Here is a 21,672-nt window from a genome sequence, read left to right as displayed (position 1 = left end):
AAAATGTATTTTTTGACATTTTCGTACAAATAGAAGTGAAGTACACTATCCTACGTAAATTAACTCAACTACTATCTTTCTGAATGTATTTTGCGAATTAATCTGTAACGCAATCGATAATGTTTACATCATTATCAATGTAAATCTGCGGCGAAAAAAACAATGTTGCCAGACCGGATGGGTTTTTATACCCAAATCGGGCGAAATTTAATTTTGCTGCATGGGCATGCAATATTTAGCATAGTGTATCATCAACACTATGTTTACATTGGGGTGCCAAATTACACGCATACAGAATTTTCACTTTGGAATGAAATCTATGAATGTGATTAAAATCTCGATACACTTACTTGAATTCGTTGAAGAACATCAATTTCTTGATCCAAATCAGCTTTAATATTTAAAATCGGCTTACTATTCGATTTTTAATGATTTTTCAAAAGACGCACATGAACATTTTTCGAGATTTCAAAAACAACAAAACTTGATTTTTTTTTAAAAACACAGATATTTTGGGTTTTTGGCATCTGACGTTTGTTACTACATTACAAGAAACACATTTTTTTTTATTCACCACCAGAGTGCGCTCATTACCGCCGGAGATCCGGGTGAGTACCAAATTACCCACGGGGTATCGAATTCGTACCAGTTCCTCTATATATAAAAAAAATCAGACTATATAACGCACACCAACAATCCGCCGCATTCGTGAACGTGAAAACGTTTTTTTTTTATTACAGAGTCAGTTTGGAACTAATTCAGTTTTAAAAACGAATTCGCTATCAACCGTTTATCTTATGATTGAATGATTCTTACAATCACCTAGAAAAGACGTATTATGTGTGGGACCACTATAGGAAAGAACATTTTTTGAAGAAATCCCTCCTGGAGGTGACAACTGTATTATGATGTAGAAATAAATTCAAGAAAAAAACAGCGATTTGATTATATTTTGCACGACAGCTTATCACCACACGGTACACTCATCCCATGGAAGGGGGCGCAATATTTCTGCTCTACACTTCAGTGCTAGGTTCCATAACATCTCTGCGTATGGATGCGGCCTGCACTTGTTTACCCAAGACTCTCGCTTTCCGCGCGGACGATGCCGGCTTGATCCCTTCTTCGGTGTTGGCGAAATGCACGGGCGAATAAACGAATCATGATCTGCTTCTTGGTGCAATAATAATATTTTCTAACGGAAAACAAGCTTGCACAGTCTTATCGTGTGAACAACAGCATCCGCCACTTTTCGCTTACCCAAGCATCGTTAGTGGGGAAAATATTGCTCCCAAACTCTCATCGCGGATCGCTGACGATGGTGAAATCCGGCCGCAGGCTACAAATGACGTGCCACAACGGATTTGATCATTATATTTCAGGTTTAGAGGCGAGATGTGTGATTAAGAAAAATTGCTCTCCAAAGCCAGCGAATGGACGGAAAGGGAACAACACATCAGACGCCACAATCAAAGAGTGCAAACTGCTTGCAGGATTATTGACCTAAATACGATTGTTTGGGAACTTTTCGTACTGCTTGGCCGACGAAAAGCGATTCTCTGTGGAAACAGCGGAGAATACCCCCATTATCAATAAAATAAACAGCATACAATAATACAACATAACCAGTCATCCAGTTCATGCAACCCTGTGCTTGCATTTCACCCCCGTTTAATGGTCGCATCATAAAGTTTCCATAGTTTCTGGCTTACACCAGTATTTGCTTTAATGGTGTCCTTTTGTTTCCCCTAATGCAGAGCAAGTAGTTGTGGGGGAGTTGAAAGTTCTGCTTTAAACACGCTGTACGAGTCTGAGTTCGTGGGATGTTTCCCAGAATCCGTTCCGGGCGGAAGCTGAGATATTGTCTGTCGCGAGAAACTATCCAACGATAGAAATTGTCTTTCCACGAAGCTGCACCCGATCTAGGACTGTGATGGAGAAACTTTTCGTCCTGCATAACGCTCGTGCTGCACATTGCTCATTGGCACGAACCGGACTTGATCTCAAGTACGGCTGTTTATTTCAGTGACACATCTTTCCGGAATGAAGCTGCTGCCCGATGGAAATAGAATAATATGTGGACAACTTGGTAGCTTCTTTGAACAATGTGTTTCTAAAATTCGGTGACCCGAGAGAAAAGTTTTATTCCAGAGAGGGAAAAGAAAATGTAAATATTGAAACCCTGCCGTAGAGTTGACTTTGCTCTGAATGAGTTTCTTTCCTTAAATTATCTACGTTGAAGCTAGAAACTTTCTACGTTCTTTCTGGAAACGAATAAAAACTGCATCGCTCTCACAAACCGAAACCATTCCCTCCTGCTGGTGATTTAGTGCTGGAGATAGCTACCAAGATGCCTCGCGTTTGCAGAATGCAGTTCTCAACGCGATACAAACCTGAGTCAAGTACCATACCGCTCGCGGATAAAAGCAACATTTCCCAGAACGCAAAAGTAAAAAATTGTATGAAAAGGATAAAAGTGTGCGAACCAAATATGTAAAACGCTATACCGTACAATTGGCGAACAATGCGCCCGAGTTATGTGGGTGAAGGCAGTTTTGTAGATGGAACGTACCTGCTACTATCAGCAAACAGAGAATCGGGAGCCGTAAATCCATAACCGCTGGGAGCCACATATTCGGTTCCGTTCTGTGCTACGTTTTTCACTTCTTTATCATACGATGACGGTTGTAGTGGCTGTGCTTGGCGTATGCATACGAGATAACCTCACGCCCCACCGGTCGGAGCCGGCCTTCGGACCACCTGAAGAAGACTCCAACGGTTCGGTGCGAACACCGCGACTGTTGGTGATTGTGGCAGGTTCCTTTCCACACACAGCCAAGGATGGCGGTTGTCGGTTGGCGTTAAGTTCACAAAAGGGGCCGTTGTTGCGCGAAGCGCACACCCGACTCGCACTATCTCTCACTCTCTTCCTCTTTGACGATTTAGCGCTCTCTAGTGGGTGATTTTTTTCACGGGTCAAAACACTCAGCAGAGATCCCCAAATGGTGCACAACAAAAAAAAACAACCTGATTGCTCGCCTTTTCCCTATTATTGTTATTTTCCACTTTCGGCAAGCACTTTTCATAAAGCGCTTGTTTGATGCCGATGCTGTTGCTCCAGTGCGATTCTACGAATGTTTCCTTTGCTGCAGATACGGTACTTTGGAACCTATTTCTTTTTCACACTTTAGCACTGAAACACTACTGCGGGCTAGGGGGAAAGATAGTTTTGCATTCGATGCGTTTGAGGTATAGTGTGCTAGGCGGTGGGGAGATAGTATTCACGGTAGTCCCCCAATAACCTTTGGGTTTTGATAGCCGTTTATTTTAATCCGTTTTTTGTGTTATTTTTTCAAACTTAATGAAATACATATATATTTCAAATCGTTATACTTTTTCATACTTCTTTTTCACTACACACAGACACAATTATGATTTTAGATTTTGCTTAAGGGGTCAGCACACTATGAACACCATAAAAAGTATGTGATTTTCGGGCTTTTTTTTCAACGAGAAAATAAATTACTGTGATTAATCTGATACCACAGTTTTATTAGGTATATATTACTTAATAAACAAACAAAAAATGGTGTCAATTGGACTGTCCCCTGAATAGCTGCAACAAGTTTGTTGTCCTTTTGCAGCCAAAACCATGTAAACTGGTGAGAGTTCCACAAGTTTTTCTAGTGGACCGATTTGACCAATTTTTTTATACGTGATCTTGGATATATTTCCTTTCATTATACGTAATTTTTTTATTTTCGAAATCAAAATCGGATGGACCGTTTCGAAGGTAGAACTCCTATCAGTTTGCAAAACATGGTTTCGAGAAAAGTTTACTTCGCATCTTCAGTCTGCAATCACTGGACCATAAGTCTGTTCATCAACGCTAAAAAGGTGATCTTCCTGTCACTTTTTTGTGGCCAAACTAGACTTGCGGGCTTCTCTAGCTGCTTCTGGCATCTACATCTATGCTCGATCAATTCGTTCTTTGACCGATTTTCCACAGAAGTTGTTGGACATCGGTCCAATTTCAAGCTTAAGTTCTTTCATTATCTCCAAAACATCTGGTAGACCATCATTGAAGTTACAGGTTGTTATATTTGCTGCCATTTCCAAAATATTTTTTTTTCAAAATGAATGGTTTTTGAAGACTTTAACCAAATACAGGCATTGAAGCTTTAGTTTGCATTTTGTGTGGAGCCTCTCAAGGATATTTCCAGTAAGTCATCAAGTAAGGCATTCCCGTAAGCAACTGATGTATGCGTCGCGCGCATTCTTCATGCGCTCCTTACGCTAAGACTTAGGTTCACTAATTGACTCGTAACTTCCAAATGGAACATCGGCCAAATGTGGGACAAAAACTACAGTAACATAGACAATTTTAGTCAGATTAAAAAAAAATTCATGTTTCCTTAGTATACTAACTCCTCAATAAATATTTATTTTTCAAGAAATAACCATAAAACACCTTTTGTAATCTATACTGCTGTAAATTTAGAAGAATATCTGAAGATCCATGGAGAATAAGAGTTTGGTACGTCGAAAAACAATCCTTATTTAGTGGATTAGATAGCAGATAGTGGATTTCTTGTTTCCCACTCCAATGATTGCAGAAAGTATCGTATCATATGGATCCACCAAACTTTGAAGAATAAGAATTGTGTAAGAGATATGAGTTGGTTCCTAGATGAAAATGATAGACTAGATTACGCACAATAAATCTGCATCATTAGGCTCGGGTTTTTCGTGTAATACAGGTCAGACTCGATTATCCGTAGACTCGATTATCCGGGGTTCGATTATCCGGAATTTTATTTTTATAGAACTCAGTTATTTATGGAAAATGTAAACCCAAAATGGCCGCCACAACAAGATAGCGCCATATCTTTTTGTTCAACACCTCATCATAAAAAAAAATTCAAAAAAAAGTTCACGACTAAAGGGTGTATCACATCAAATTGCATCACGGAAAAAACGCTGTAGAAATTCGCCCAGTAGACCGATTGTTTTGAAAATTTTAGACAGTAAAATAAAAACTATTAAACAACTTTTGGCATTTTCTTTTTATTCATACTTCGAGCCCAAGCCCGTATGCTCGCACCTTCCTCTTTACCCCGTCCATAAGGTTCTGTACAACGTCAGGTTGTAGTTTTTTTTTAACAGAAATCCATTTTCTCTTGAAGTCCGCCTCCGATTTGACAACTTTTTCTTCCGGAGGGCCTGCTTCATAATCGCCCAATATTTCTCTATTGGGCAAAGCTCCGGCGCGTTGGGCGGGTTCATTTCCTTTGGCACGATGGTGACCCCGTTGGCTTCGTACCACTCCAACACGTCCTTTGAATAGTGGCGAGATACGGCCAGAAGATGGTCGGGCCCTCGTGCTGCTTCAATAGTGGTAGTAAGCGCTTCTGTAGGCACTCCTTAAGGTAAACCTGCCCGTTTACCGTGCCGGTCATCACGAAGAGGGCACTCCGCTTTCCGCAAGAGCAGATCGCTTGCCACACCATGTACTTTTTGGCAAACTTGGATAGTTTTTGCTTGCGAATCTCCTCCGGAACGCTGAATTTGTCCTCTGCGGAGAAGAATAACAGGCCCGGCAGCTGACGAAAGTCCGCTTTGACGTAGGTTTCGTCGTCCATTACCAGGCAATGCGGCTTCGTTAGCATTTCGGTGTACAGCTTCCGGGCTCGCGTCTTCCCCACCATGTTTTGCCTTTCGTCGCGGTTAGGAGCCTTCTGAACCTTGTATGTACGCAGGCCCTCCCGCTGCTTGGTCCGCTGGACGAATGAACTTGACAAATTCAGCTTATTGGCGACATCCCGGACCGAACTTCTCGGATCACGTCTAAACTGCTTAACTACGCGCTTGTGATCTTTTTCACTGACGGAGCATCCATTTTTGCCGTTCTTCACCTTCCGGTCGATGGTTAGGTTCTCGAAGTATCGTTTTAGTACTCTGCTGACCGTGGATTTGACGATTCCCAGCATCTTACCGATGTCCCGATGTGACAACTCCGGATTCTCGAAATGAGTGCGCAGGATTAATTCACTACGCTCTTTTTCGTTCGACGACATTTTTCCAAATTTACGAAAAATTGACAGTGAAGCATGGCCAACGTGATCTATACACTCTTATCTGATTATAAGCGAAAGCTGAAGATATAATTCCTAAAAATTAAATTTCTACAGCGTTTTTTTCCGTGATGCAATTTGATGTGACACACCCTTTAGTAGAACATAGCAGATAAAGAAAACCCCACTTCCAAGATGGCCGCAGTCCCCAAACAACTAATTACTTTTTAAGTGGTTTCATTCAGCTTGACCTGTTTGTATGTATGTTTGAGTGTTTTGTAGGGTTGTCCCACATTAATAGAAAATTGACCCCGTTCCTATTGAATGATTGATCTGAAATTTGGAATATGCATTTAATTCTACTGACATTATAAAACTGCGTATTCCAATGTCTTGAAAAATTCAATTTGGCCGCCGCTAAAAAAATTTGAATGACTTGATTTGGAGAATACACTACATTATGAACAACATAAATTCGAAAAAGTCGCCGCCACAAAATGGTCGACTATGTATATTTTGCAATCCCCTCAATATTGGTATCAAATGAAATGATTTGACTAATAGAATACAAAATATCATCAAAGTTAAGTAAGAAATAAAAAATTAAAAATAATATTTATTGAATGGGTTTAATGTACAAAAGTATACTATAGATATATAGATAATTATAATATAAATATATAGATAATTTACTAAAAACTAGAATATAAAATTAGTTAAAAAAATATTTTGATATTAAACGGTTTAATGTACTAAAAGCTAGAAAATAATTAGACAAGTAGTAGTTAGTAGTTATCACATCCGTTCCTTCATTAATCTAGGGCAACTAAAATAAAATCCTGGGGTATATGATGAACCACTGACTGTGGACTATGGAAACCCAACGATTATTTCTTATCTAATTTTCTTCGGAATATTTTAATGATGTACTGTATTCTATTAGTCAAATCATTTCATTTGATACCAATATTGAGGGGATTGCGAAAAAATAAATAATTGACCATTTAGTGATGGCGACCTTTTTGAATTTATGTTGTTTATTATGTTTCGTTTTCTCCAAGTCAAATCATTCAGCCATTTTTTAACGACGGCCAAATTTAATTTTTCAAGATCATGGAATACGCAGTTTTATAATGACAGTAGAATTAAATGTATCTTCCAAATGTTAGATCAATCATTCAACAGGAACGGTATCAATTTTCTATTAATGTGGGACAACTTGGAATTGGATTTTTCATTATCTTCTATTTTCTACCAGTCGAGAACTTTCTTTTGACGAGGTTTTAAAAAAATATATATGGCGCCATTTTGTGGTGGCGACCATTTTGGATTTGCATTTTTCATAAATAACTGTGTTCTACTAGGCAATCCTTTTCATTTGATATACATGGGGTTCTGAGAAAATTTGTGATCCGCCATTTTGTAGCGACCGCCATCTTGGATTTTCAAGATCATGGAGTACGCATAATGATACCAGAGACAAAGTTACAAAGTTACAAAGTTACAAAGTTACAAAGTTACAAAGTTACAAAGTTACAAAGTTACAAAGTTACAAAGTTACAAAGTTACAAAGTTACAAAGTTACAAAGTTACAAAGTTACAAAGTTACAAAGTTACAAAGTTGCAAAGTTGCAAAGTTACAAAGTTACAAAGTTACAAAGTTACAAAGTTACAAAGTTACAAAGTTACAAAGTTACAAAGTTACAAAGTTACAAAGTTACAAAGTTACAAAGTTACAAAGTTACAAAGTTACAAAGTTACAAAGTTACAAAGTTACAAAGTTAAAAAGTTACAAACATACAAACATACAAACGGGTCTACCTAGATAAAACCGTTTAATAAATAAGTGCAAATCATAATTATATTACGTTTACCGAGAGAAAACTCGTTTTTTTGACTCGATTATCCGGAGGATTCGATTATCCGGAGTGAAAAAAAAAAAAAAAACTCCGGATAATCAAGTCCGACTTGTATTATAGAAAAATAAAAAATGTGATTTATATCTATTGAATTTTTTGACGTAGGACTACGTCTTCCATTTCTATACTGGGTGTAAGTTCAAAGTTTCGTAAAAAGAGAGCGTAACGCCAGAGCAACAAGATTTTGAGCGTTGATACCTCCTAAGCAACTGGACGAAATGGTATGATAAATACTTTATTAGAAAGATAAAATGTCTACGCGTTATATGCTTGTTTCCCATTGATCCAAAAACTTGTTTCAATAGCTTTAAAATTGCTTTCAAAACTGGCTATTCAAATTACACAAATCTGTATAAAAGCGGGTGCTCGCTGGGAATTCCACTCAGTCATAATTGTAAAGCAATTGGAGCATTTTATCGCTCTTGTTGCGAAGCTAAGTTCGTTCATCATGAAAGCACTGATGAACGGTGTCACCAAGAGTCAAACGGCATTCGTGCGTCGGGCTCGTTAAAGATTCCATCTAAGGCCGAAAGGAAATCCATCGGAAGAAGGCGACCAAGAAAGCACCAGCATCTAAAAGGCCTGAGACATTGAAGACAGCCGCTCACGCACACACACACACACACACACACACACACACACGCACGCAACACTTTTCGTTTGGTGGTCAGCGAGCCAGCATGAGGAGGCGATCTGGCGTAGTGGTAATACCATACCTCTCACGTAAAGATCACGAGTTCAATATTCACTCCCGACATTCTTCCTAAAATTGAGGTAAAAGTGACGAATCAGCCAAAATGTGTTGAAAGTCACTATAAAAGAGGAAAAAAAATCGAGCCAGCATTGATTGCCGGCGGGCGTCAAGCGTCGAGGAGAAGAAACCGAAAAGATGTCATCGTTGCTAGCAAATAATCTGCCAGTTCTGCTTAGAACTTACGTTGAAGCGAAAGAGTTTATTTGGTTTTCTATTAATAATATAAAACTGCGACCAAATTACGTACTTATTGGGTGTATAAAATGAATGAAAAACGGAAAATCATTCGCACCGCAAAAATCATATAATTTTCCCGCGATTATTGCTCCGTCACTGGAGGCTCCAAACTCAGAGAGTTCATTCGCATTCGCAGTTTGTCTTCCAAATTTCCATAGTCAGCCACACCTCCTCTTCATTCATTAGAACTATGAGAGAGCTCAAAAGTCATCGTTTAGCGTATCGCATGTGTTGGTACAAAGGGGACGTGTGCCACTTTTTTCACACTTTCGGTCTGACACACCGACGCGAGTATAGGAGTAACTTTTTTGGACATGTGCCTTTTTTCATATTCTAGAATATTGTTGAATGAAATGTATAAATTAATGTTAGTGGCGTGGAATATTTATTGAATATAATGCATAAGATCATTACCGGACTATTCTTATTAGGTTTCAGTCCCTTCTGTAACTGGATTGAACGGATCCATATATTGACTATTCGTCGTTAGATTCACACGTTCAAAAGCAAAATATAAATGTTTGACTTTCGTATGGTTATTCACTAAATATAATGGTCATACATATACAAACTTGTGAAAGAATTTCACTTGTGGAAGAATTATAAACAGTAAATTATAAACTAATCGGTTGCTTATGGTAAATTTAACAGTTACAGTCTCGGGGATGTTTTTTTATAATGGACAATACCGACAAGAAAACAAGAAAAAGGAAAAGAAGTTCCTAGTAATCCTTTTATATCATCTTTTTATGCCCCATCTAAAAAAAGGCATTATATCTTAGCTTCCCAAGAATACACAAGGAATATTAGGAATATGCAAACTTTAGATTCCAGAACCTTTATCATCTGGTAATTATCTAGAAGGTCGGTATACATTCTTTTCTTCGACAAAAGACCCGAAAAACACGCAACAACTGCATGAAATGTAAAAAATATGTTTGTTTCGAGTATGCAGTTATGCTATGTTCTGATTCTTACTTCAATGAAACCACAATCGATTAATACGTTTTCATGTTATTTTATAGCTCTTTATACTTCCATAAATTATATTCAGTTGCTTACTTTTTATTAATAACAAAGAAAAATTCGAATTTCGTTATTTGTGTTGGAGTATCAAAAATTACTCTGGAGGCTGAATAAGATGACTATTAAAACATAATAAAGAAGAAGAAAACATATATTTTACAGATTTTTCATTCAATCATACCCTCTTCTTCAAATAAATGCCAATAAAGCCTGAAAAATACACAATGGCAACATTATAGAGAAGTTCAATTTTCGGTCTGTGACACCGTGCGCGAGTATACGTGTTATGATTTTGCACGCGAGTACAGGAGGGTTAAAGATTCCTCCTAAGACCAAAAGGGAATCCGCTGGGGTAGAAGAATGGTACCACTAATAAGGCGACCAAGAAAGCACCAGCATCGAAAAAGGGTTTTACTTGAGAAGATTTACTGGACATTGATGGCAGCCGTCACACATACATGCGCGCAACTTTTCGATAGGTGATGATCGAGTCAGCATCGATTGCTGGCGGGTGTCGAGCGTCGAGAAAAAGAAACCGAAAAGATGTCATCTCTGCTGACAAATAATCTGTCGGTTCTGCTTAGAACTTGGAGAATTCTGTTGAAAGAGTTTATTTTGTTTTCTATTTAAATCAAATACATTTTTTTTGTAGTTTATGTTTGAGAATTAGGCAAACATAAGAAAGCGTAGAAATCTTCATCTTGGATGGCACTAACGTTCCAGTGGAACATTTGCCTTCTCAACGTAGCATTACTTGCGTCATTTTTATTAGTAGTACATGGTTGAGATTTCTATGCCAAATAACACGACTTAAATGTACTCTGAAGTGGCAAGCTCTAGAATACGCGAGACCACAGTGCAAGCCGGAATAATTTTCTTTGACGAAAAATACCCCGGCCAGAACGGGTATCGAACTCGAACTCCCGGCATGATAGTGTGGGACGCTAACCACTCGGCAACGGGAGCACGATGATAGAGACTTAAAACTTCTTCAATTTATTCTACTCTATCAATAGTTTGTTTTCAAGACATAGAACTCTTAGACATTTTAGCTTCCGAATAAAGTGATAATTATGTCACTTTGTTCAGTAGACAATGAAATTTTGAGGCTCAAAGCCTTGTGCCTTCAACGTAACGCTCTCGTTTTTCTAATTCTCCGAAATATTCATTCATATAGTTCGAATACATCCTCCTTGTATTTAATAAGTTTCTGAATTTCGATATTATTTGTACGAAATCAAAGCTTTTAATAAATTTTATAAGCAGATAGGGCCTCTCTGATATCAACGTCTTGAAAACCGCAAAAAACAACAGTTTTAAAATGTGTCATCTGATAGTAGACATTCACTAGATCACCTTAATTTTGTGTGGCGTATGGGCCTGAATAAAAAAATGTCTAAGACTTCCCGGAAACTAATAAATATAGATGATTTGGGTTGAATCGGACTATCTTTTTTCATGGAATTACTGTAATACAAACTTTACGTGTCCACATAACAAATCGAAAATAGACAAAGAGCAAGAATCGCATTGATATAGTATATTTTGGGATACTTTTTTGAAATTCCAAACCCAAATTGAATTGAAGATACCGTGAATTTGAGAAAATTTAACATATTTTTACTTTTATATACAATGTACTTTTTTTTTTCCAAAATATATATTTTTATAAAGGCTCATATGGCATTAGCCTCACGGGGCCGGGAGTTCAATACAATTTTTCTTATTATCTATGTTAGTAATATGTAACCGATTACTCGCGGTTGGCTCGAGGTTAGCATTACAAGTGTTTTCGTAATTGGGATGTTGCTGTCTCCAATGCTCTGTACGTGTGCCCGACACGGGATACTTCCTATTGGGATGCAGCTGACCGTTAATCAGCAACGCCCCCCTAGTCTGTACCTCATATCTAGCGTGGTGCGTCTTTCTCGACTCGAGGAATCCAGGATAGAATGGTCACTAGCCGGCGCAATCATCAGTTCGTGTAGAGTTGTCATGATCGGTACAACCTTTGGCTCTTGTTGAATGATCAGTGGACTGCACAACCTTTGGCCCGTGTGTCTGTAAAGAGTGTGTGTATGTATTGCCGCGACTAAGTAAAAGTTTATCGATCGGATAGGAGGGATATGAAACGGGGACACAACGAAGGAAACATCATTAAACGTTGACATTGGCGTTTCTGAGGAACAGGTATAGATGAAGCAGAAGATCAGGATCACGGCTACCTAAGATATCCCGGACGGGGATATCCGATTGTCTGCCTTGTGCTCTTAGTGCTCTAGAGAGCTGAGAGCGAGCAGCATGGAACCGGATACACGACCAGACAACATGCTCGATGTCGTGGTAGCCATCGCCACAATCACAAAGATTGTTTGCTGCGAGCCCAATGCGATAGAGATGCGCGTTTAGGTTGTAGTGATTGGACATAAGCCGAGATATCACGCGAATGAAATCACGACCTATATTCAATCCCTTGAACCATGCCCCCGTCGAGACCTTAGGGATAATCGTGTGTAACCAACGACCGAACTCATCTCCACTCCACATGCGCTGCCAACTTACGAGCGTATACTGACGAGGAATGTGGAAAAATTCATTATGAGCAATTTGCCTTTCAAAAAGAGTGCCTTCTAAAGCGCCCACCTTAGCTAGCGAGTCCGCTTTCTCATTCCCCGGAATCGAGCAATGAGAGGGAACCCATGCTAAGGTAATCTTGAATAATTTTTCGACCAAAACACTCAATAGTTGTCTTATTCTTGTTAGGAAATAAGATGAGCGTTTATCAACCTTCATTGAGCGGATTGCCTCTAATGAGCTGAGACTGTCTGAAAAAATAAAATAGTGGTCGATGGGCAATGTTTCAATGATCCCCAGTGCGTAGTATATCGCACCCAGTTCAGCAACATACACGGAACAAGGATCTTTGAGTTTGAAAGAGGCACTGGAATTTTCATTGAAGATGCCAAAGCCAGTGGACCCGTTTATGAATGAACCGTCAGTAAAGAACATTTTATCAGATCTAACTATGCCCCCATATTCTGCCGAAAATATCGGCGGAATGGAATCTGAGCGTAGATGATCTGGGATTCCATGGATTTTTTGACGCATGGGCAGATCAAAAATGACAGAGGAATTGCAAAAGTATGGGAAGCAAACTTGGTTGGAGATGCCTGGTGAAGGGTGCACGTCGTGGGTAAGGTACTCATGGTATAAAGACATAAAACTTGACTGAGGAGTCAGTTGGAGTAGATTTTCGAAGTTACCAATCACCAATGGATTCATGATCTTGCAACGGATGAGAAATCTGTAGGATAATTCTGTGAACCGAAGAGTAAGCGGGGGTACTCCTGCCAAAACTTCGAGACTCATCGTATGTGTCGAATGCAAACACCCCATGGCTATACGCAAGCAACGATATTGTATTCTCTCCAGCTTGAGAATATGAATCCTGGCAGCTGATCGGAAGCAAAAACTGCCATATTCTAACACTGATAATATCGTTGTTTTGTATAACTGAATGAGGTCACCTGGATGGGCACCCCACCATGTTCCGGTAATTGTTTGGAGAAAATTGATTCTTTGCTGGCATTTCTGTTTCAAATACGCAATGTGTATTCCCCAGGTACATTTAGAGTCAAAATATACTCCAAGGTATTTGAAAAACATCGAGTGCTTGATCGTTTTGCCGGATAGGTGAAGCTGGAATTGGGCGGGTTCGTGCTTCCTAGAAAAAACGACCATTTCGGTTTTCTCCGTAGAGAATTCGATACCCAGCTTGAGAGCCCACGTGAATAGATTGTTCAGGGTATCTTGCAAGGATTTTTGCAGAACGGCGGGATTAGTACCCGTGATGGAAATAACTCCATCGTCTGCAAGTTGTCTCAGCGTGCAGTCTCTAGTTAGACAATCATCTATATCATTGACGTAAAAACTGTACAAGAGGGGGCTTAGGCAGGAGCCTTGTGGTAGGCCCATAAAACTGTATCGTGAAGATTTCAAGCTGCCATGATTGAAAAACATGTGCTTTTCTGACAGTAAATTGTACAGGAAATTATTCAGAATTGGTGAAAGTCCACGATTATGAAGTTTATCTGAGAGAATTTCCATGGAAACTGAATCAAATGCCCCTTTGATATCGAGAAAAACGGAAGCCATTTGTTCTTTGCGAGCAAATGCGATTTGGATTTCAGTACTTTATGTTAATTGCTTAACTTATGCGTATATATATATATATATATATATATATATATATATATATATATATATATATATATATATATATATATATATATATATATATATATATATATATATATATATATATATATATATATATATATATATATGAATAGAAAAGCATGAAGGTCACAAAATTAAATGTTTTTCTAACTCTTTTATGAACAAAAGTTCCCAGCGAGTTAATTTTTTGTAAGGAGGAAAATTGAATGTGATTTTCTGAAGAATGACAACCTGAAAAAGCGTAATAGTTTTTGTACTACAGGTCATAATAAGCGGATGTCATACAAAGCGTTTTGTGAAGAAAACCGTTTTTTATGTAAATCCTTTTTTACAAAGAATTTTATATGAAAACCAGACTTCGTAGTGTAATTACGTAATAATAAGTGGAGTTATAATTAACGGATTCTACTGTATTTTCAAAGATAGACATAATACATTGGTTAAGCAGTGATGGTGGAGAAATTAAAAAAGTCATCCATTTATCAACTCAGAATCCATTGATTCTACCCAGTGACACAGTGATGTTTAATTGTAAAAGCTTTAAATTATTGCAGGTCGTTCGCCTCTTGCCTTAAAAAAGGCCTATTGAGAAAACTAAAATTAACTTTCGGCCTTGTAAACGGTAATTTGGATAGGGCTCATAATAGCCGCTGTCTGGTTGTTAGCCAGGTGACTGATGAACCGTGAATGATCGTCAATGACAATTCTGTCACGTTGCTTGATTTTGTAGTCCGCGCTAGGGAAGCATCTACCGGCCGGACAAACGAATGTGTAATCATATTTTTTAACTTTCGATTGTTTGCTCGTTAAGCGGACATGCAAAACATTTGGTTATACGAAGATCCCCACAAGAACCCCGCGAATTCGTCACGCTACTCGATGTTACGATGTTGTAAATCTAACAATCTTACTTGTGTACGGAACGATATGAAATACTGCTGGTTAGGAATGACAAAAGATTCACTCCTAGCTTGTTTACAGAATCACAGATCTCAGATCTTGCTAATTATTATTGATTCCATCGCTATACTATGGATCTATTTCACAACATGTAAGGTAAGTTGGGCCGAGTTGGATCACCCCTTTATCTCGAAAAGGTCGCCACAACTTAGACTTTTTTTTTATAATGTCAGCTCTTTTTGTTGTTGAAATGTATGTACTTACCGTAAAAAAACTTAAAATTTAAAATTTGACAGGTGGGGGGGGGGGAAAATCGGTAGCATGAACAAAGAAAGCACTTTGATTGTATGAAAATGTAAGTTTTCCGATCGTGTTGTTCGCCTACAGAAGAGGAACCATTTGATGCAGCGAAACTGTAATTTTTTTAACAATTAAAAAAAAAATTGAATTTCTATTTTTGGATGCACGATTCTGTGGGGTGAATTGTTCATACCAGTTTGAAACTTTTCTGTGGTCTAATTGATGTCACATGCCGCGGAATAAAAAAAAGGATGGACAGAAAACGTTGGAAGAAGGAGGAGCTTGAAAGAGCAACGCAGGCCATCAAGGACGATTTTCTTTTGTATAAAGCATCAAAAATGTTCGAAAATGCACGAACAACGCAACTCATTTTGCTCATGCAAAATTCATCGAACGCATCCAAAGAATCACGTATAACCGTTTTTTTAACCTCAGCAGGAATTGAAGATGGTCAATAATATTCTCGACTTGCAAAATCAGCTGTATGGTTTGACTTCACATGACATCCGTAAAATGACATTTGAATATGCCGAAAAAAATGAGCTTTCTCATCCGTTCAGTCTTAAAACTCGCTCAGCTGGCAGAGATTGGTTTGGCGGAATCGTGAAGCGCCTAGAATGTTACATTCAACGATCATTGTCACCGAATATTTAGAGTATGATACACATTGGGTAACATCATCCTTCTGTACCATACAATTTCTGAAAAAGACATTGTATGGTCTTAATGCAATTCTTCTGGTCTGGCTTCTGGCCAAGACATCCCAGAACACTGTTACTGATTGAAATATTATCTTGAATTACTTTACAAAAACATAAGTATGTTTTTTTCGATAAAACACACACATGACCAAATGTATTCGTTTGGAAAAATTAGGCGATTTGCTTAAATCCAAATTGCCCCCACTCACTCTATTTGCAAATCAGAGAGCATGGAACAACTCGATGTGCTCGTGTTTGAGCTGTCCTTTAGGAAATACAGCAAGGGGTTTAAAGGCGATGATATACACACTGAAGCATCTTTTTTTGCGAAGTGAAAAGTCCTAAAGATTAAGTTCCAGTAGGAGTTCCAGTTATTTACGAAACCAGTTTCCATGAGATCCTCTCACATTAGACATTTTCACGAATCTCGAACCGGAAATCGGAACAAATGCATACCAGCTGTCAAGCATTCCGTTCCCAAACACATCCTAGCACATTATATCTCTGAAGCATCGTTATCATTTTGCGCGTTTTTTCCGTTTATTGTTTTTTCTCGACATCGACGCCTTAAAGCGGCGCAAAACTCCGAAACGCTCAAAAGTTGCAACTGAAGAATAGCAGCAACAAAAATATATTTCCCCTGTTTTATTTCCCTTTCTTATTCCCTCGTATACTCTGGTGGATTATTTTAATTTTATATTTTATTCACTCGATCTCCTTTTTTTTTCCCTCCGCTCTCCGAGTGTGTTATGATGGAATTCGCCCGGCGAAAGTGGTGCACCATAACTTTGGCCCGTTGTTTCTGTTGGCCTCGGTCTTGGTGGTTTTTTTTGTGTGGGGTGGTCCGAGGGCTCCGAGGGCACATTCATCCACCTGGGTGAATGTGTTTTATTTTATGCCAGGAAAGCGGATTCGCTGTTCATATCGCATTCGCCGCTCGCTTGCTCTCAGCTTCTGTGGTGATAGCGATGGAGGTGGTCAGCGGTCTCGCGATGAAGTGCTAAAATGGGAGTACCCAGCGTAACCCTTGGGATCGTGTGTTTTTTTTTCGGGTGGTTATTTGAAACCCAAGATGATGTTACATCTCGCTGGAATTGCTATCGTTCTGCAACGAGAAAGAGGAAAGAGAAAGAAAAATAAAGATAAGTTACGATGGAAAATGTATTGAGATGAATGTGTTTTCTATCACGGTCCAAGTTATGCTTCTCCCGGGTGGCATGCGTGAATATGGGCGTTGGAATAGCAATCATATTTATTTATGGGTTCTACCACATTTACGCACACGTGCTCCCAGCGGGTTCGAAAGATGGTAAGAAATTGTTATTTTGACCTATTTTCGGAGCAATTTTGTGCCTCCTGAGGCACACCATTTCTCATATTCGGTGAGTGATGTAAATATAAACAATGTTATTATTACAGTTAAGGACTTGGATCCGTCGGAAGGTTATGGGTGTTGGCTATTCAATCATCACGTCCGGTACTTTTCTTAATAATATAGATACGAATACCTTCCAGACCCTCAATGTTATTTGAAGTCAACATATTCCAATGTTTTCAAACACAGAAATTATTCCAACGTTTACATAAAACTTGTTAGACTAAAGGTCTCCATTGGTTCTTCATACATATGGAGACGCACGGGTGGTTTGAGAAGAAACAAAGACTATCATAGCTTCATAAGAAATGGTGCCGCATGATACATTAACTGGAAAGTCTATTTAAATACCTTTCATATACACTTACGAAACCGTAGGCCGATTGAGCAGTTCAAATGTTGAAAATTTTCCAAGATGAGGTCATTAGCAAAACAACCAATTTAAGACGCTCTGATTCTAAATTATACACTTTACGTGCGAAGTTAAAAAGATACGTGTCTAGAATTTTTCAAAAAATTGTAATAAAATAAGATCATCCAGTGGATTCATTTTGATCGAATTGCTGATAATAGATACATATTCGAACTCTTGCTTCCAAATTATGACTTAGATTCGAATCCTATACTGTAATTCCATATGAAAATTGAAAAAAAAATGGAAATGTGAAACAAAAAAAAAAGGAAAATCATAATACTCTTCTGTACATATTTACACATTTCCATTTTTTTTTTCAATTTTCATATGGAATTACAGTCTAGGATTCGAATCTGGGAATCTAAGTCATAATTTGGAAGCAATAGTTCGAATCTGTATCTATTATCAGCAATTCCATCAAAATGGATCCGCTGAATGAAATTGATCTTATTTTATTATAATTTTTTGAAAAATTCTAGACACGTCTTTTTTATTTTGCACGTATGGTGTATAATTTAGAATCAGTGCTTTAAATTGGTTGTTTTGCTAATGACCTCATCTTGGAGAATTTTTAACATTTGAACTGTTCAATCGGCTTACGATTTCTTAAGTGTATATGAAAGGTATTTCAATAGACTTTTCAGTTAATGTAACATGCGGCACCATTTTTTATGAAGCTATGATATTCTTTATTTCTTCTCAAACCACCCGTGTGTCTCCATATGTATGAAGAACCAATGGAGACCCTTAGTCTAACAAGTTTTATGTAAACGTTAGAATAATTTCTGTGATTGAAAACATTCGAAAAAATAATTAAAAACTCATCAATTAAGACATTTATATTCACTTCTGTCTAAATAATTGTTTGTTTCAATTCCCACGCATTCTACACAACTACACCACGGGATTAGTGGTTGAAAACGTCATTCCTCAAAAGACCGACTTATCAACGGATTTACTAGCGTAAAAATATTTCTGGAAACACTAAACCACCGAAACACGATGTTGCGAACAGCGGCCGTAAGTATCGAGATTATCAATCTGACGGGAATACGAAACGAATTTGTTTGTAAATTCTAACTAGCGTTCTGAAGCAATGTAAAACTAGCCTCCAGCAAAATAGCTAATGACGATGTTTGATCGATAGTCATGATATACTGAATATTCATCGAGACATTCTAGGTTAGTAAAGTTTATGATTTTTTATTTTTTAAGTTTATTTTATTATGCGTTTTTAAGTATAAGCTTGCGTTGGTTTTCCAGTAAAATTAGAGATATTTAAAAAAAACATGAAACGGTTGGCAAAAACTTTTGAACCTTTTTTCTGACAGCATATAAATTATAGGCCGGAAACTTTCCTTCTCCCAAACGTCGTCAGGTTTAAGCAATAAGTAAAACTCGAATTCAGCTGGTCGAATCGATCTTTTTTGTCCTTGTGTTTCACAATCACTTGTTCCACATCTCGCATATCTGAGTTTTTGTAACTTGCTTATCTGATCGCAAAGCGTATCTCACTCTGTACTTCGTTGTCTCCCAGCGGCTATTGAGCAATACGATCAAATATTCTTCGAATATTTTAGAAGGCAGTTTAGTAATTTGAGCTAGACCAGTCGTCCGTTCGAATTGATCAAAACAAAATAATTTCAATAAACAGCGATGCGGCGCAATATGCAAGCAATACCCATTGGCCAATTATGCAAGAGTCAATGAAACCTCTAGAGGTGACCTTCTTCAGGATTCTGTGTTGAAATCCTTTTTTATTTGTTCAAACGCCTTAATTATACGATAATCTAAATGAGGGCTGCCAGGACCTTTTTTCGAGCGGTTTTCGGTTTATCCCCAAACGAGTTATCCTCGCTGAACTTTCTGATCCTTATTCGCATAGCTTTCTCACTTACACCTTCCTTTTTAGCTAACTTCCCAACTTCCTGGTGACAATCGGGGCTCTGTACACCATTTATGCACAATTATTGTACATTGTTCAAATGGTACTTAAAAAACACTGCTGGAAAAATTGTACCGCTGCACATATGCTGAGAGAAAAAAGTAAACAGCAGAACGCAGCCACAAAAATATAAAGAATTGCGAAATGGCAGTGTGCTCTGACTGTGTCCATACTTTCTTGGAAAGTTTTTAATCCTTCTTGGTGCTTGTCTCATATCTTCCTGAATGCCTGTCGTTTTATTTATCTCATAGTTTTCTATGTTTTGGTTGTAGCAATAGTTTCCAACTCGTTTTTTATCTTTTTCAACAAACTTTCGACGTTTTCTTTTTCATTTTTTCTGTCAAACTGTCGACATTTCGGTGTTGGGCTCTTCTTGAAAAACACAACTTCGCTTATTCCACGATCATAGACTGCTATCCATAACTCGACACGACACCTTAGTCGGAAACTGACTGATTTTTTCCAATATCATCTACCGTAAAATACCTTTCATGATCCATCACACACTTTAATTCCCAAGAAGCACAGAAGATTCTGTAGTTTGTATTTGATCGTAATAAACTGAAGGCTTTTCGGTCGTTTTGAATCAACATAATAATTTCCTCAGAGCTCACGGTCAAATTTCACCATCCGAACTGCCGTTTCAGTCTTCAACCTCGCCTGTACAATCCTGTTTGCAATCAACTCTTCCGTTTTTTCCTGAGATCGATAAAATGTTTACGTGTTATATGCTTGTTACTTTTTGATGATTTGTACTCGCTTGTATTTTTGCAAACCGGAATGTGTTTTCCCAATACAGTAAAACCTGTTTTTGTGGGTTTTTTTTGTGCGAATTTTTTTTATGCGATTTTCTGTTCCTGTGTGGTTTTTTTGTGCGATTTTTTTTGTGCGGTATATGAAAAGAAGCTTATTTGACGAAGTTATCGTCATTTAGTTTTTTTCGATGGTTTATATGCATTTCAATGCGAAAAAAGCATTCTTGCGTCTCAGTTATCCACTTCTGAAATCATTCCCCTCCTCTCATCAAATGCTCTAAGTTTTTGCATGACATTATTTCTAGCAGCAACACGTTTCGACATACAACTAAAAGCACAAAACAGCCACGCACAACCAAAACGGAAAGTTTCCCATCGCAAAGCAGGGAAACAAAAGCAAATTGAACGGTAAATGGCGTGGATTTGAGTTCTTTTCTTAGGGGAAACTTTTTTTATGCGCACCTATCTACCGCACAAAAAAATTTGTTTTCAAAATGGGTACCGAACACGATTTTTTAAAGCTGCTGGTGAAGTTTTGCACGCTTTTTATTTTATGCGACTTTTTTGTGCGGTCCCTATCCCCCGCACAAAAAAAGGTTTGCCTGTACAGATTCCGAAACCAAGAAATCGGGAAAATCGGCATTGCAGATACATTCAAGTCGGCAGTACTCTCATATCCCCATGCATTTTTATATTCAGGAATTCGTTTTGCTAACACGGTCTACAAAAGTGGTTACAACTTTGGCTCGGTTATTCGAGACTGCATTGGAAGATATCCCTTGTTTGTTTCAATCATTCACTAGTTCAATCAATAATTGATTAAATACAAACAAAAGATAGCTCTAGGCAGCGACGATATCATACCCAATGAGAAACATCGATTAAAGCTAATTGAAGAAACACAAATGGTTAGTAAGCCAATGGCAGTCCTACGTCAACCTTGCGGTTATATCATAGGTATAACCCATTCATAGTTTTTCATTTATGAAACAGTTTCAACGTTGATAATCATTTTATAACATAGATTACGGA

At 38.1% G+C, this 21,672-nt stretch overlaps 1 protein-coding gene across 3 annotated transcripts in view; it reads right to left on the bottom strand.

Annotated features, from left to right (window-relative positions):
* Nucleotides 1–21,672, bottom strand: part of LOC129775228 (uncharacterized) — a 290,679-nt gene that overhangs the window by 200,010 nt on the left and 68,997 nt on the right. For all 3 annotated transcript variants that reach the window (XM_055779667.1, XM_055779666.1, XM_055779668.1), the window contains exon 2: nt 2,573–3,211. In XM_055779667.1, the coding sequence (XP_055635642.1) occupies nt 2,573–2,633 (61 nt within the window). In that variant the 5' untranslated portion in view covers nt 2,634–3,211. The remainder of the gene's footprint in view (nt 1–2,572; nt 3,212–21,672) is intronic.

This window comes from Toxorhynchites rutilus, chromosome 3, assembly GCF_029784135.1.
Source record: "Toxorhynchites rutilus septentrionalis strain SRP chromosome 3, ASM2978413v1, whole genome shotgun sequence".
Taxonomy (NCBI): Eukaryota; Metazoa; Arthropoda; class Insecta; order Diptera; family Culicidae; genus Toxorhynchites; species Toxorhynchites rutilus.
The sequence above is the reverse complement of the archived record's forward strand: the minus strand, read 5'-3'. Positions and strand labels throughout refer to the sequence as shown.